Here is a 16,992-nt window from a genome sequence, read left to right on the forward strand (position 1 = left end):
CCAGCTTGTTTGTATAAAACTTAAAAGTATTACATATTAATTGTCCTGAGATAACAAAATGAAACAAAATTAGTCAAATAAACCGATTAAACGTGAGTGCGTCATAACCTTTTTTATTGAAAAAAACATAATTACACGCCATTAAATAGCCTAATAAACCTGCAATTTCAAAAATTGCCAAATATAGTAAAACGGTTTGCGATTGAGGTTACAAAAAAGCCAGTTTGTATCACACTACGATTGACGTGTAAATAAAAACAACCGATTCAAAATCCGAGTTGGTAAATTGACAAAAGTACATGACAACTGACAAACATAGTAAGAACTGTTTGATTAAAAAAAACAGAAGTTTAGCCGAAAAAAGTAAGCAATTGAACATAAGTTCAAAAATTAAACTTTCTTTTACATTTTTCGAACTTATGAAAACTGGCAAAAAACCATGGCCCACTGGGACTTGGACCCAAGACATCAAGGGTGAAGGGCAACTGCATCAGTTCCAGATCAAGTGGCACGAGGCGTGACAGTTGTTAACGTTTAATAGTACATCAAGTTCAATTTCTTACAGCTTTTATCAAAAGTTACTACAAAAAAAATCAAGTTTTTCATTTTAAAACTTAAGCTCCTGATAGTGGAAAATACAGGATAGTTTTTCGGCATGAAAAGATTACTTCAAAACTGGATTGAGTTCGAATTTGCAATCTTTCAGTAAATTGGGCTTTTTTTAAAAGAGATCTCAGTTGCCTTCCACTTAGCAATTGCGTTTGATTTCGAAGAAACCTGCAAAGACATTAAAAACTGAGCTTGATCAATTTTTCCTAGAAAAAAAAACTGCACGATTTGAATAAGTGCTTTCATTTTGTCTATTGACGACTCAAATAACTGAGTTTTCTTCATTCATAATCAGTTAAAACTCACGCAGATCCAATAATGTTTAGGGTAAATTAAGTCATTTGATACTTGCGGTTAAGGGTGCTGTTATCACAAATAATGTTGGCCTAAGTCATTTGTACATACCTGTTTTGAAACATACTGTACCTGCAATACAGTAAATTTAGAAAATTTGAAGATTTTCCTGGCTTGCATAGAATGCTCAATTTTGAACTAACTGATCAATCATTCATCAAAAGAACAACTCCGCAGGAAACCATCAAACAATGAGCAAATGGCAGAAACAAGTTGAAAAAGAAGTCAGCTGTTACAGTTCATCAAAAGTCAATTCTGAAAGACAATATCTGGATTGCAGCTTCTGTTCAGATGTACTATTCTACTTTTCCGGTAAAATTTAGACCAATTAAAAAGTAATAAAATAATAAAGTCAATGAAGCAGTCTGATTTGTGCTTGAGAGTTTAAAAAAGTCAAATGAAGAGAAAGAGCTGTTAGAAAATGGTGAACTAAATCAAGGTAACAACGAGTTACCCCTTCTTTGATTTGAGAAAAAAAATTGTCTAGAAAAAATTTAGGTTCATACTTTTTCACTACAATCGCCAGCTGATTTATATAAAAACTTAAAAGTATTACATAATAACCGTCCTGGAAAAACAAAAGAAAACAAAATTAGTCAAATAAGCCGACTAAACATGAGTGCGTCATAATCGTTTTTTTGAAAAAAACATAGCAGCAGAACAAACACATTGATTACGATTCAACTCTCAAAACACACGCCATTAAATAGCCTATTAAACCTGCAATTTCAAAAAACGCCAAATACAGTAAAAGTTTTTGGGATTGAGGTTACAAAAAAGCCAGTTTGTATCACACTACGATTGATGTGTAAATAAAAACAACCAATTCAAAATCCGAGTTGGTAAATTGACAAAACTACATGACAATTGACAAAATAGTAAGAACTGTTTGATTAAAAAAAACAAAAATTTAGCCGAAAAAAGTTCAAAAATTAAACTTTCCTTTAATTTTTTCGAGATTATGAAACTGGCAAAAAACCATGGCCCACTGGGACTTGGACCCAAGACCTCAAGGATCAAGGGCAACTGCATCAGTTCCAGATCAAGCGACACGAGGCGTGACAGTTGTTAACGTTTAATAGTACATCAAGTTCAATTTCTGACAGCTTTTATCAAACGTTACTCACAATAAAAATCAAGACTTTTCATTATAAAATATAAGCTCTTGCAAGTGAAAAAAATAGGATCAATTTTTGGCATGACACGATTAATTCAAAATTGGATTGAGGTCAAACTTGCAATCTTCGAGTAAATTGTGCTTTTTTAAAGAGATCTTATATGCCTTCCACTTAGCAATTGAATTTGATTTCGAAGGAACCTACAAGGACATTAAGAACTGAGCGTGATCAATTTTTGATAGAAAAAAATGAACAATCTAAATAAGGGCCTTCATTTTGTCTTTTGACGACTCAAATAACTGAGTTTTCTTCGTTCATAATCAGTTAAATCTCACGCAGAAACAATAGTGTTTAGGGTAAACTAAATGATTCGATACTTGCGGATAAGGGTACTGTTATCACAAAACATGTTGGCCTAAGTTATTTGTACATACCTGTTTTTGAAATATACTGTACCTGCAATCCAGTAAATTTAAAAAATATTGAAGACTTGCCGGGCTTGGATACACTGCTGATATTGGAACTAACTGATCAACTTTTATCGAATGAACAACTCCGCAGGAAACAATCAAACAATGAGCAAATATAACACTGTCAGAAACAAGTTGAAAAGAAGTAAGCTGTTGCAGTTCATCAGAATTTTGTTCTGAAAAACAATATGTGGATTGCAGCTTCTGTTCAGTAGTAGTATTCTACTTTTCAGTTAAAATAGAAACCAAATTAAAAAAAATAGAATAACAATATCAACATAGCAGTCTGATTTAAACTTGAGAGTTTAAAAAAGTCAAATAAAGAGAAAGAGCTGTTAGAAATGGTGAATTTTCTCAAGGTAAAAACGATTTACCCCTTCTTTGATTTGAGAAAAAAAATTGGCTAGAAAAAATTTAGGTTCATACTTTTTCACTACAATCGCCAGCTGATTTGTATAAAAACTTAAACGTATTACATAATAACCGTCCTGGAATAACAAAAGAAAACAAAATTAGTCAAATAAGCCGACTAAACATGAGTGCGTCATAACCGTTTTTTTGAAAAAAACATAGCAGCAGAGCAAACACATTGATTACGATTCAACTCTCAAAACACACGCCATTAAATAGCCTATTAAACCTGCAATTTCAAAAAATGCCAAATACAGTAAAAGTTTTTGCGATTGAGGTTACAAAAAAGCCAGTTTGTATCACACTACGATTGATGTGTAAATAAAAACAACCAATTCAAAATCCGAGTTGGTAAATTGACAAAACTACATGACAATTGACAAAATAGTAAGAACTGTTTGATTAAAAAAAACAGAAATTTAGCCGAAAAAAGTTCAAAAATTAAACTTTCCTTTAATTTTTTCGAGATTATGAAACTGGCAAAAAACCATGGCCCACTGGGACTTGGACCCAAGACCTCAAGGATCAAGGGCAACTGCATCAGTTCCAGATCAAGCGACACGAGGCGTGACAGTTGTTAACGTTTAATAGTACATCAAGTTCAATTTCTGACAGCTTTTATCAAACGTTACTCACAATAAAAATCAAGACTTTTCATTATAAAATATAAGCTCTTGCAAGTGAAAAAAATAGGATCATTTTTTGGCATGACACGATTAATTCAAAATTGGATTGAGGTCAAACTTGCAATCTTCGAGTAAATTGTGCTTTTTTAAAGAGATCTTATATGCCTTCCACTTAGCAATTGAATTTGATTTCGAAGGAACCTACAAGGACATTAAGAACTGAGCGTGATCAATTTTTGATAGAAAAAAATGAACAATCTAAATAAGGGCCTTCATTTTGTCTTTTGACGACTCAAATAACTTAGTTTTCTTCGTTCATAATCAGTTAAACCTCACGCAGAAACAATAGTGTTTAGGGTAAACTAAATGATTCGATACTTGCGGATAAGGGTACTGTTATCACAAAACATGTTGGCCTAAGTTATTTGTACATACCTGTTTTTGAAATATACTGTACCTGCAATCCAGTAAATTTAAAAAATATTGAAGACTTGCCGGGCTTGGATACACTGCTGATATTGGAACTAACTGATCAACTTTTATCGAATGAACAACTCCGCAGGAAACAATCAAACAATGAGCAAATATAACACTGTCAGAAACAAGTTGAAAAGAAGTAAGCTGTTGCAGTTCATCAGAATTTTGTTCTGAAAAACAATATGTGGATTGCAGCTTCTGTTCAGTAGTAGTATTCTACTTTTCAGTTAAAATAGAAACCAAATTAAAAAAAATAGAATAACAATATCAACATAGCAGTCTGATTTAAACTTGAGAGTTTAAAAAAGTCAAATAAAGAGAAAGAGCTGTTAGAAATGGTGAATTTTCTCAAGGTAAAAACGATTTACCCCTTCTTTGATTTGAGAAAAAAAATTGGCTAGAAAAATTTAGGTTCATACTTTTTCACTACAATCGCCAGCTGATTTGTATAAAAACTTAAACGTATTACATAATAACCGTCCTGGAATAACAAAAGAAAACAAAATTAGTCAAATAAGCCGACTAAACATGAGTGCGTCATAACCGTTTTTTTGAAAAAAACATAACAGCAGAGCAAACACATTGATTACGATTCAACTCTCAAAACACACGCCATTAAATAGCCTATTAAACCTGCAATTTCAAAAAATGCCAAATACAGTAAAAGTTTTTGCGATTGAGGTTACAAAAAAGCCAGTTTGTATCACACTACGATTGATGTGTAAATAAAAACAACCAATTCAAAATCCGAGTTGGTAAATTGACAAAACTACATGACAATTGACAAACATAGTAAGAACTGTTTGATTAAGAAAAAACAGAAATTTAGCCGAAAAAAGTTCAAAAATTAAACTTTTCTTTAATTTTTTCGAGATTATGAAAACTGGCAAAAAACCTGGCCCACTGGGACTTGGACCCAAGACCTCAAGGATCAAGGGCAACTGCATCAGTTCCAGATCAAGCGACACGAGGCGTGACAGTTGTTAACGTTTAATAGTACATCAAGTTCAATTTCTTACAGCTTTTATCAAACGTTACTCACAAAAAAAATCAAGTTTTTCATTTTAAAACTTAAACTCCTGATAGTGAAAATACAGGATAGTTTTTCGGCATGAAACGATTACTTCAAAACAGGATTGAGGTCGAATTTGCAATCTTTCAGTAAGTTGTGCTTTTTTAAAAGAGATCTCATATGCTTTCCACTTAGCAATTGCGTTTGATTTCGAAGAAACCTCTAAAGACATTAGAAACTGAGCTTGATCAATTTTTCCTAGAAAAAACTGCACGATTAGAATAAGTGCTTTTATTTTGTCTATTGACGACTCAAATAACTGCGTTTTCTTCTTTCATAATCAGTTAAAACTCACGCAGATCCAATAACGTTTAGGTTAAACTATGTCATTTGATACTTGCGGTTAAGGGTGCTGTTATCACAAAAAATGTTGTCCGAAGTCATTTGTACATACCTCTTTGAAATATACTGTACCTGCAATACAGTAAATTAAAAAATTTTGAAGACTTTCCGTGTTTGGATACACTGCTCATATTGGAAGCTCTTACAGTTCATCAGAAGTCTATTCTGAAAGACAATATCTGGATTGTAGCTTCTGTTCAGTTGTACTATTCTACTTTTTCGGTAAAATTTAGACCAATTAAAAAGTGACAAAATAAAAAAGTCAATGTAGCAGTCTGATTTGTGCTTGAGAGTTTAAAAAAGTCAAATGAAGAGAAAGAGCTGTTAGAAAATGGTGAACTAACTCAAGGTAACAAGGATTTACCCCTTCGCCAGTTTATTTGTATAAAAATTTAAAAGTATTACATAACAATCGTCCTGAGATAACAAAAGGAAACAAAATTAGTCAATTAAGCTGATTAAATGTGAGTGCCGCATAAGCGTTTTAATGAAAAAAATCATAGCAGCAGAGCAAACACATTTATTACTATTAAACTGTCAAAACACACGCCCTTAAATAGCCTATTCAACCTGCTAATTCAAAAAAAAATCCCAACAAAACAAAAATTTTTTCCATTAAGGTTACAAAAAAGCCATTTAGTATCACACTACGATTAATCTGTAAAAAAACAACCAATTCAAAAATTGATAAATTGACAAAACTACATGACAACTGACAAACACATTAAGAACTGTTTGATTCGAAAAAAAGAAATTTAGCCGAAAAAGTAAGCAATTAAACATAAGTTCAAAAGTTACACTTTCCTTTAGAAATTTCGAACTTACAAAAAGTGTTAAAAAAAACCATGGCCCACTGGGGTTGGACCCAAGACCTCAAGGATCAAGGGCAACTGCATCAGTTTCAGATCATGTGGCACAAGGCGTGACAGTTGTTCACGTTTAATAATTCATCAAGTCAATTTCTTACAGCTTTTATAAAAAGTTACAAAAAAAATCAAGTTTTTCATTGTAAAACATTAGCTCTTGCAAGTGAATACTATAGGATAGTTTTTTGGCATGACACGATTACTTCAAAAATTTGATTGAGTTCGAATTTGCAATCTTCCAGTAAATTGTGCTTTTTTAAAAGATGTTAAATGCCTTCCACTCAGCAATTGAGTTTGATTTCGAAGAAACCTAGAAAGACATTAAAAACTGAGCTTGATCAATTTTTCCTAGAAACAAAAAACTGCACGATTTGAATAAGGGCCTTCATTTGTCTATTGACGACTCAAATAACTGAGTTTTCTTTGTTCATAATCAGTTAAATTTCACGCAGATCCAATAGCATTTAGGGTAAACTAAGTCATTTGATACTTGCCGTTAACGGTACTGTTATCACAAAACAGTGTTGGCCTAAGTTATTTGTACATACCTGTTTTTGAAATATACTGTACCTGCAATCCAGTGAATTGAGAAATTTTGAAGACTTTCCTGGTTATGATAGATTGCTCAGCTTGGAACTAACTGATCAATCATTCAAAAAATGAACAACTCCGCAGGAAACGATCAAACAATGAGCAAATATAACACTTGCAGAAACAAGTTGAAAAGAAGTCAGCTAATACAGTTCATCAGAAGTCTATTCTGAAAGACAAAATGTGGGTTGCAGCTTCTGTTCAGTAGTATTATTATACTTTTTCGGTAAAATGTAAACCAATCAAAGAGTAATAATAAAATAAAATCAATGTAGCAGTCTGATTTGGGCTTAAGAGTTTGAAAAAGTCAAATAAAGAGAAAGAGCAGTTAGAAAATGGTGAACAAATTCAAGGTAACAACGATTTACCTCTTCTTTGATTTGGAAAAAAAAATTGGCTAGCAAAAGTTTAGATTCATACTATTTCACTACAATCGCCAGCTCATTTGTATAAAAACTTAAAACTATTACATAAAAATCGTCCTGAGATAACAAAAGGACACAGTATTAGTCAAATACGCCGATTAAACGTGAGTGCGTCATAACTGTTTTTATTGAAAAAAAACCTAGAAGCAGAGCAAACACATTTAATACTATTAAATTGTCAAAACACACGCCATTGAAAAGCCTATTCAACCTGCTAATTCAAAAAATGCCAAATATAGTAAAAGTTTTTGCGATTGAGGTTACAAAAAAGCCAGTTAGTATCACACTACGATTGATGTGTAAATAAAAAAACAACCGATTCGAAATCCGAGTTGGTAAATTGACAAAACTACATGACAACTGACAAACATAGTAAGAACTGTTCGATTAAAAAAAAACAGAAGTTTAGCCGAAAAAAGTAAGCACTTAAACAGAAGTTCGAAAATAAATTTCCTTTAAATTTTTCGAATTTATGAAAACTGGCAAAAAACCATGGCCCACTGGGGCTTGGACCCAAGACCTCAAGGATCAAGGGCAACTGCATCAATTCCAGATCAAATGGCACGAGGCGTGACAGTTTTTAACGTTTAATACTGCATCAAGTTCAATTTCTTACAGCTTTTATCAAAAGTTACTCACAATAAAAATCGAGTTTTTCATTATAAAACATAAGCTCTTGATAGTGAAAATTACAGGATAGTTTTTCGGCATGAAACGGTTACTTCAAAACTGGATTGAGGTCGAATTTTCAATCTTCCAGTAAGTTGTGCTTTTTTAAAAGAGATCTCATATGCCTTCCACTTAGCAATTGCGTTTGATTTCAAAAAAACCTACAAAGACATTAAAAACTGAGCTTGATCAACTTTTCCTAGAAAAAAAACTGCACGATTTGAATAAGTGCTTTCATTTTGTCTATCGACGACTCAAATAACTGAGTTTTCTTTTTTCATAATCAGTTAAAACTCACGCAGATCCAATAATGTTTAGGGTAAACTAAGTCATTCGATACTTGCGGTTAAGGGTGCTGTTATCACAAAAAAAACGTTGGCCTAAGTCATTTGTACATAACTGTTTTGAAATATACTGTACCTGCAATACAGTAAATTTAGAAATTTTGAAGACTTTCCTGGCTTGGATAGAATGCTCAGTTTGGAACTAACTGATCAATCATTCATCAAAAAAACAACTCCGCAGGAAACCATCAAACAATGAGCAAATATAACACTGGCAGAAACAAGTTGAAAAAGAAGTCAGCTGTTATCGTTCATCAGAAGTCTATTCTGACAGACAATATCTGGATTGCAGCTTCTGTTCAGATGTAATATTCTACTTTTCCGGTAAAATTTAGACCAATTAAAAAGTAATATAATAATAAAGTCAATGTAGCAGTCTGATTTGTGCTTGAGAGTTTAAAAAAGTCAAATGAAGAGAAAGAACTGTTACAAAATGGTGAACTAACTCAAGGTAACAACGATTTACCCCTTCTTTGATTTGGAAAAACAATTGGCCAGAAAAATATTAGATTCATACTATTTCACTACAATCGCCAGCTTATTTGTAAAAAAAACTTAAACCTATTACTAAAAAAATGTCCTGAAATAACGAAATGACACATTATTAGTCCAATACGCCGACTAAACGTGAGTGCGTCTTAACCGTTTTATTGAAAAAAAACTTAACCTCAGAGCAAATGTCATTTATTACTTTTCAACTGTCGAAACACACGCCCTTAAATAGCCTATTCAACCTGCTAATTCAAAAAAATGCATAAGAAAGCAAAAAATTTTTCGATTAAGGTTACAAAAAAGCCATTTAGTATCACACTACGATTGATCTGGAAAAAACAACCAATTCAAAATCCGAGTTGGTAAATTGACAAAACTACATGACAACTGACAAACATAGTAAGAACTGTTTGATTCGAAAAACAGAAATTAAGCCGAAAAAGTAAGCAATTAAACATAAGTTCAAAAATTACACTTTCCTTTAAAATTTCGAACTTATGAAAACTGGTAAAAAAAACCATGGCCCACTGGGACTTGGACACAAGACCACAAGGATCAAGGGCAACTGCATGATTCAGATCAAGTGGCACAAGACGTGACAGTTGTTAACGTTTAATAGTACATCAAGTTCAATTTCTTACAGCTTTTATCAAAAGTTACAATAAAAATCAAGTTTTTTTATTGTAAAACATTAGCTCTTGCAAGTGAGTACTATAGGATAATTTTTTGGCATGACACGATTACTTCAAAAAATTGGTTGAGTTCGAATTTGCAATCTTCCAGTAAGTTGTGCTCTTTTAAAAGATGTTAAAAGCCTTAACTTCCACTTATCAATTGAGTTTGATTTCGAAGGAACCTACAAGGACATTAAGAACAGAGCGTGATCAATTTTTCCTAGAAAAAAAACTGCACAATCTGAATAAGGGCCTTCATTTTGTCTATTGACGACTCAAATAACTGAGTTTTCTTTGTTCATAATCGGTTAAAACTCACGCAGATCCAATAGCATTTAGGATAAACTAAGTCATTCGATACTTGCCGTTAACGGTACTGTTATCACAAAAAAGTGTTGTCCTAAGTTATTTGTACATACCTGTTTTTGAAATATACTGTACCTCCAATCCAGTAAATTTAGAAATTTTGAAGAGTTTTCTGGTTTGGATGTTTTCTGTTTTGGATAGACTGCTCAATTTGGAACTAACTGATCAATCATTCAAAAAATGAACAACAACTCTGCAGGTGTTTCCAAGTTTTATGAAAATCTCCATGGAATCCACGCACAACTATTCTTCTTTGTCGGGCTAGTCAAACATTGCCAGTAGAACACTCGAATGAAAATAATATTTTATTCATAGGGACTCAAGATGTGTTTGACGGCTCAAGTATATATACAATATGTTTCCATAGACTTTACAACTGTACATTTCATAACAACGGAATCATTCCGTATTTACAATATTTTACAGAGAAGATACAACTTCAAATCTGTTAATAGATGATAGAAGACTTTTTAAAGAGAAATCTAAGCATAAAATGATATCAGAGTAAATTTAGAGCTCTTTGATCAATTAGCAGCTACTTGTTCAGGTATATAGTTTGAATGTTGTTCTGCATCTGTGATGGCGGGTAGTTTCGTTGTTCTTGATTGGTCACTTGCATTCTGTTCGGCTGAATGAACTGCCCGGTCTGAATTTTCTTCGAGTGCTTGTTGTGTTATGAATGTGTTATCTTCAGTGGCATGTGCTTCTTGGCTGAAACGCAGTACTTACGATTTAATTTTTATTTGAAGCTAGATCAATGACGACGACTGCTACCCTCTTGTTCTATAACTCGCATCAAAAGTCTCATGATTACTGATTACTCTATTTCGATTATGAACTATCAACCATTTTATTCTGAAAGTTTATTGGTAATAAAACTTTCATTGCAAAAATATTAGTGAAATAAACAAAACTCAGTGCAGCATTTGATATTCTCAAAAAAAAAATACTTGCAGAATGTTTTTGTCCTTAAGTACTAGTATCGAGCATCAAAAAACAGATCTGAAAAAGGAACCTTGGACTGATTGCAGGCAGTTGTTTACTCTGTGGGGCTAGATTGGTCCTCTGCTTGTGCATCTTGTACCCATTCATCCTCGCAAACAACAGTCTCAGCACCTTCTCCCGCTGCTCCCAACTTAACTGCCCAATATCCACGTTCTGTCCCAGGTGGGACCTCAACACAAACACCATAAAGACTCAACCCACAAAAAAAAGCAAAACAAAACAGAGGCCAAACTACACTTCGCAACAAGAAAGGAACTCAACGGCTCCGCAAAAGAGTATTTACAAAATAAGAATGTCTCAGCAATTCGACAACCTCGCCATCCAAATGATCCCCTCTCGGTACTCACTTAGGACATCCATTTTGGCCGACTATCCCTAAGAGTGCCAATAAGTTTAAGGATAGAGCGAGCGCCGACAAACGCGATTTCTTGGACAAACATTTCCAAGACGTACCCAAAAAGTCATTTTTGCCGGATTTTCATTCATTCAACAGACCCCCCATCACCCCACAAAAAATCTTATCATTTTTTGATTTTAAAAATATCCATCGATGACTCAATAACGTAGAAAATAGCGTTCTTTCATTAAAGTCGACTTTTTTCATTTCCGAAACCTTTGCGTTCCTCCCCTGAAATGAGCTGCCATAAGATGTATCTTATACATTTCTTTGTTTTAATATTTCTTCTCTTACCAATCCTGAGCCATTTCGAAATCATTGAAGACAGTGTTGGTAGATGTCTCCTGGTTGGAGGCCGCAAAGTTCCTCACTTTGGGGTAGTCCGCCTTCCCAGCGTGGGCTGCCAGCATTCGCTGCTGATAGGCCTTCTGGGCGTCCTTCTTGTACATGAGCTGGTTCACTGCTATCTCCTCTCTCACCTGTTCCAAGGAGTCCAGGAAGAACCTCTCCATCTCAGATCGCTGAAACCAATTTTTGGTACATACCATCTTCAACGTTATATTTGTTATGACATCAATGTTCCCTACATAATGAGATAATTTTTTTTACGGCGTAATCGTTCACACAGACTCAAAGTGGCACTTTGCATACACAAGCGAAATTTCACAAAAATTCAGTCCACGCGTGCTTTCATAACTCTCTAAGATTTCATACAAATTTCAAAAAGAAAAATGGTTGTCATTTAGTTCTCGCCCACTAACACATTGATAGCTCCAAAAAAACTTGTCTCATATCAATTCGAATGATTTCTGGGCCGGGTTAATCGGCCACTTAAGCGTAAATAGAATTAAATATATCGTGAGTTAACTGTCCTCGATTGGCAAATCTCAGAGCCCAATTACTTTTCGGAAAACAATCGCAGTTGATACATTTTTCTAATTTGGAGCTCAAGGTATTCATATCTTTCATTTATAATATAGCCAACACACAATTGGAAAAGAGCCGAGGTGAACAAAAAAATATCACCTCAAAGCTCTTGAATTTCATGTATCTTGTATGATTGACTAACGCAATATGAGAAACATGGATCAATAGATACTTTCTACTCTGCAGGGATTTCTGACAACTACTATCTAAAAACCACGAGTCAAACGCACTATTAAAAATTTTGTTATTCGAAAGAGTAATGAGCCTTCCACTTGGCAAATTAATTTGACTTGAAAGTAAAAAGAAATGAAGGTTAAACCGCTGAAAACTCAAACTTGAGCGTAAAAAAGGAAAAAACAACGACAAAAAAAGACAGATATGATTTCTTCATGAAAAAAAAAAACAACAGAACAATTCAACCCTGCTGACAGCTTTTTGACAGATAGGCAAAAAACTGAAATTAAAAAGAAATGAAGGTTAAACCCCTAAAAAATCAAACTTGAGCGTAAAAAAAGAAAAACAACGACAAAAAACTACAGATATGCTTTTTCCTGGAAAAAAAAACCAACAACACAATTCAACCCTGCTGAAAGTTTTTTGACAGATAGGCAAAAAAAAACTGTCAGCAGGGTTGAATCGTGATTTAAGCCCCTTTTATTAACATTGTTTTAACCGATCTGTTATAAACCTGGATTGAATGAAGTAAGAAATCAGACCAAGCACAAAAATTAACCAAAACTGGAACAATTAAATCAAAACGTATTAATTTTTTCAGCATCGACTTTGCTTAACCAAAAAAAAAAAAACATAGCCAGAACTGAACGCAAAACCCAGAAGCGCAACTTAGGTTGTGAAAAAGTGAAATCGTAGTCTACCACAAGCGCATTCTAAGACTTCGTAGGTTAAACCATTTGACTAACCTTCCAAGCCCACTAAGTTTATATAAGATAGGCCGAAATCTCTAACACCAAAAAACCATAGCCAACTGACAGTTGGATAAGAGTAATGATCGCACGGTAACAAGAAAAAAACTTCGAATTTCAAAAGAAAAAATAGATGCTTTTAAGCTCTTTGAGTTTCAAGAACAATTTATGATTTTAAAAAGCATTTTTGATTTTAAAAAGTCCAATTTGAGAAAACTGAGTCAAAATGTAAAAATTTCAATCCGCTGGGAAATCTGAATATTAAAATCAACGTTCGAAACTAGAACTCGATCTCGTTTTTTGTTACCTTTACATTTTTTCTGTTCGATAGTGAAGTTTGCTTTCCTTTAAAAAAACGGAAATTAACTGAACTTAAAAAAAACAGAAGTCGAACCGCGAAAAAATAGCGCAAACAAATTTCAAGACTTTTTCCTGAAAAAATAAAAGTAATAACAAAGACATAAAGAAAAGTTAAAAACAAAGCCAAAGAAAAGTTTTAATAAAAAAAATTAAAAAGTTAAAAACATAGCCAATTGAAAATTGGAAAAGGGTAATGAACGCAAGTAAACATAACAAAAACACTGACTTTGAAAAAATTTCAACTTTCGAATTTCAAAGAAAAAATAGACGCCCTTTAAGCACTTTGAATTTCTAAAACGATTTATGATTAGAGCTTTTTTGATTACACTCACCAAATTTGATAAAACTGCATCAAAAGGTTAACTTTCATTTCGCTGGGAAATCTGATAATTAAATTCCACTTTGGAAACTTGAAATCGTTCACGATTTTTTTGTGCGCTATTTCCACGTTCGTATTTGGAGAGTGCTAATTACGTTACTTTCAGCAGCTGAGTTTCAATTGAACTCAAAAAGTGCATATATACACAAGTGCATCAATATTCAAAGACTTTTTCCTGAACAAAAAAAAAACAAAAACCAGCAAGCCCTATGTAAGAGTCTTCACTACGTACATTACTCAATTAAAATTTTAAATTTATAACAAATAAAAAACATTCGAATAGAACGGATAACGCCAATGCAGTCCTGTTCAAAATGAGTCTTTTGCATTAAATATGTTGCCAACAGAGGCGTACAATAGATGAGCCAAGTGATCAAGTTATCTACGGGTATAAACTCTAGTACTCGGTTGCACTATCCGTGCTTATCGCAAGAAAAATAAATATGTCAAATATTAACCAATTAAATCCACAGGCCAACCCAAAACTGAATATATTTCTGTCATGAAGAACAAATCAATCATTAATATATAACCACAAGGTCTACCTGGTCTAGAATGTTTCTGGCCAGAAATTTGATCTTGACATTCTCCTTGGTCTTAAGGTCTAGCACGCGTCGTAGTCTCTCTATTTCCATCCGACTGTCCTGCAGTTCCCCCTCTGCCGAGTGCAATATTCTCGCCTTCTCCTCCTCGAACTCAGACACGATGTGGGTCAGAGAGTCCTCCAGAGTCTGGATTTTGCCGTAGAGCTACATTTGAAAAAAAAACTTATTTGAAACTACTGTAAATAACCACAATATCCAATTAGAAAACAACAATCCGAGTGCAGTGTCACGTCCAATATTGAAAAAAATTCTGCTATTTAGGTCAAATTTTATCTGACATCGTCTGGCTCAGCATAAAGAGCCATCTTACTGCTCGCTGACTTCTATCACTAACCGTGAATTACATTACTCACAATTACTAGTCCTGTGAGTTCTGTTAAAAGCAATCTCTTAAGGCATCCAGTTTTTGGGTAATTAAACGCCGTGTTGGATTCTCAAAATACGCAAATCTCAACAATAGCTTCTGATGAATTGCTTAAAATTAACAACAAACATTGGCATTCAAATCGTATTGCAAATACCTTCCTTTAATTACTGGCGAAAACATGCTGATAAAAACTAAATTTAATGAATATTTCAAACGCTTGACTCGATTACTCTTGAATTTAACTGAGAAAAAATCCTGCCAATTCAGAAAGGGGCGGATCTAGGATTTTCTCGAGGGGGGGTATTTTCAAAACAATTTGACAACCTTTTTTTAGCTCGACCAAATTGATTTTCCGAGCTCTCTTAAAGCACTAAAAAGAAGCAGTTTTGGCCAAATTTTCTGAGCACTTTTTGGAAAATTTTGACAAAAAAATTGCGTTTTTTTTGGCGCGCGCTCCCCCTCAAAATTAGTATATATTGGCGCCAAAGGCGCCTTTAGAAAAATTTTAGGGTCGGTCTGCCAAAAATGGATTTCTTAAAAAGTACCAAAGGGGGGACCCTTTGGGTCGGCAGGGGGTCGAATCCCTGAAGGGGGCGTCCGCCCCCCCCCCCCCCTAAATCCGCTCCTAAAGTCAGACAACTGCCACTGTTAAATTAGCATATAAAATAAATTTACAAAGCTATACTTAGCCGACAATAACTGATGACACGCCCATTCAGCTGGAAAAACCATGTCTTATAGAAAAAAAAACATTTTGCACATCAAATGACGCAATATCACACCCATAAGTCGATAGAATATAAGACTAAACCTTTAAAGTCAAACTAATAAAAAACAAATATATATCCGAAATTATTAGAACATAAAAAATTGAATGAACTATGTATTTAAAACGCAAATAAAAATCGAATGAAATATGTATTTAAAATGCTAATATAATTGAAATATGTATCTTGCTGAAAAAAAAACACAGCGTTGAACAAATGATGCAGTGACTCTATTAGACAGGTTGTTCAACTGGAAAAGTCATGTTCCGATTTCATAACTCTTGCTAATTGCCAGGCTAATAATTATCAGTTTTTGGAGCCATATGTCACCCATTACAAAAACAAATGAACTCTAAATTACCTTTTTGATGTGGTTTTTCTGCCTCTTGGCTTCAATTATCTTCTCTTGCACTAGCACGTCATGCAGATCCCTCTCGGCCGCATAGTCTCCAGTGACTCCCTCCAGATTATCCACCTTCTTCTTCAGCTTGTCCTCTGACGTCATATGCAGATGAAGTGCCTCTGATAGACGCACATTTTCCTTGTACACAGAGCGAGTGTTCTCGTCTAAATTTCTGAAGCACACTTCATATTTCATGCTTAGGTTGTCATTACTTCGATTTATGCTAATAGCTTTCAGTCATCTCCGATTTAAAATTATCATAAGGCTCCACTTTTCTATAATTTCATTCATCACCCAATTTCAAACCGGCATGTACCTGATAGCCTCCTCATGAGCGTTCTTCGTGATCTGCTCAATTCTCGCATTCGACTCTTCTTTCATTCGGATCTGAACAGAAAAAACTCAATATATTGCTCACATTTTTTAATAACTGTTTTGTTTGGCTATGGCTTGAGCCTTCTTAACTCACCCTCTCCTCAAAGAACTTCTGTTCCATCTTTTGCAAATCTCCCTTGTGGACTCTGTGCTCCTCGACCATCTGATCCCTGATCTAGAAAACAAAAACTGCTCCTTTATCAAACAATTTCCATATCATTAAGAATACCCTTCGACAACTATTTTGCGTAATTCCTAGCTACCCATCTTCTTATTTGTACAAATTCACTAAAATTTAAAACAGGCAAAGCTGTGACATCGAAAACACAAACGGCATAAACTAGCTCCAAAAGGATCAAAAAGTAAGCAAGGAAAGAAAAGTTACATGAATAAAAGATGAGTGCCAGAGTCGAACTCCGGCATTAAGAGTCACACGCCCTGGCATCTGCGCCATGACGGCTTATGCGAAAGTGCCATCAAATAAATGAGCACTTCTATTTACAGTCCATAATATGACACTTAGCTCCGATTGTGTAATCAAGTTTACTGCAACTAATTTTTGAGTGAATATCTCTTCA

The 16,992-nt window shown here is 34.0% G+C and overlaps 2 protein-coding genes across 2 annotated transcripts in view; both read right to left on the bottom strand.

The window, feature by feature from the left end:
- LOC134841118 (uncharacterized) overlaps positions 1-2,554 on the bottom strand; it is a 48,527-nt gene extending 45,973 nt beyond the window's left edge. The window contains exon 1 of the mRNA XM_063856904.1: positions 2,516-2,554. The gene's annotated coding sequence lies outside the window, so the exon portion shown is untranslated. The remainder of the gene's footprint in view (positions 1-2,515) is intronic.
- Positions 2,555-10,198: 7,644 nt separating this feature from the next.
- Positions 10,199-16,992, bottom strand: part of LOC134841116 (basal body-orientation factor 1-like) — a 152,543-nt gene continuing 145,749 nt past the window's right edge. Inside the window, exons 7-13 of the mRNA XM_063856902.1 lie at positions 16,509-16,589; positions 16,356-16,426; positions 15,998-16,211; positions 14,443-14,646; positions 11,603-11,829; positions 10,922-11,080; positions 10,199-10,617 (exon numbers count right to left, since the gene is read on the bottom strand). Of these exons, the coding sequence (XP_063712972.1) occupies positions 10,431-10,617; positions 10,922-11,080; positions 11,603-11,829; positions 14,443-14,646; positions 15,998-16,211; positions 16,356-16,426; positions 16,509-16,589 (1,143 nt within the window). The 3' untranslated portion in view covers positions 10,199-10,430. The remainder of the gene's footprint in view (positions 10,618-10,921; positions 11,081-11,602; positions 11,830-14,442; positions 14,647-15,997; positions 16,212-16,355; positions 16,427-16,508; positions 16,590-16,992) is intronic.

Source organism: Symsagittifera roscoffensis, chromosome 3, assembly GCF_963678635.1.
Source record: "Symsagittifera roscoffensis chromosome 3, txSymRosc1.1, whole genome shotgun sequence".
Taxonomy (NCBI): Eukaryota; Metazoa; Xenacoelomorpha; order Acoela; family Convolutidae; genus Symsagittifera; species Symsagittifera roscoffensis.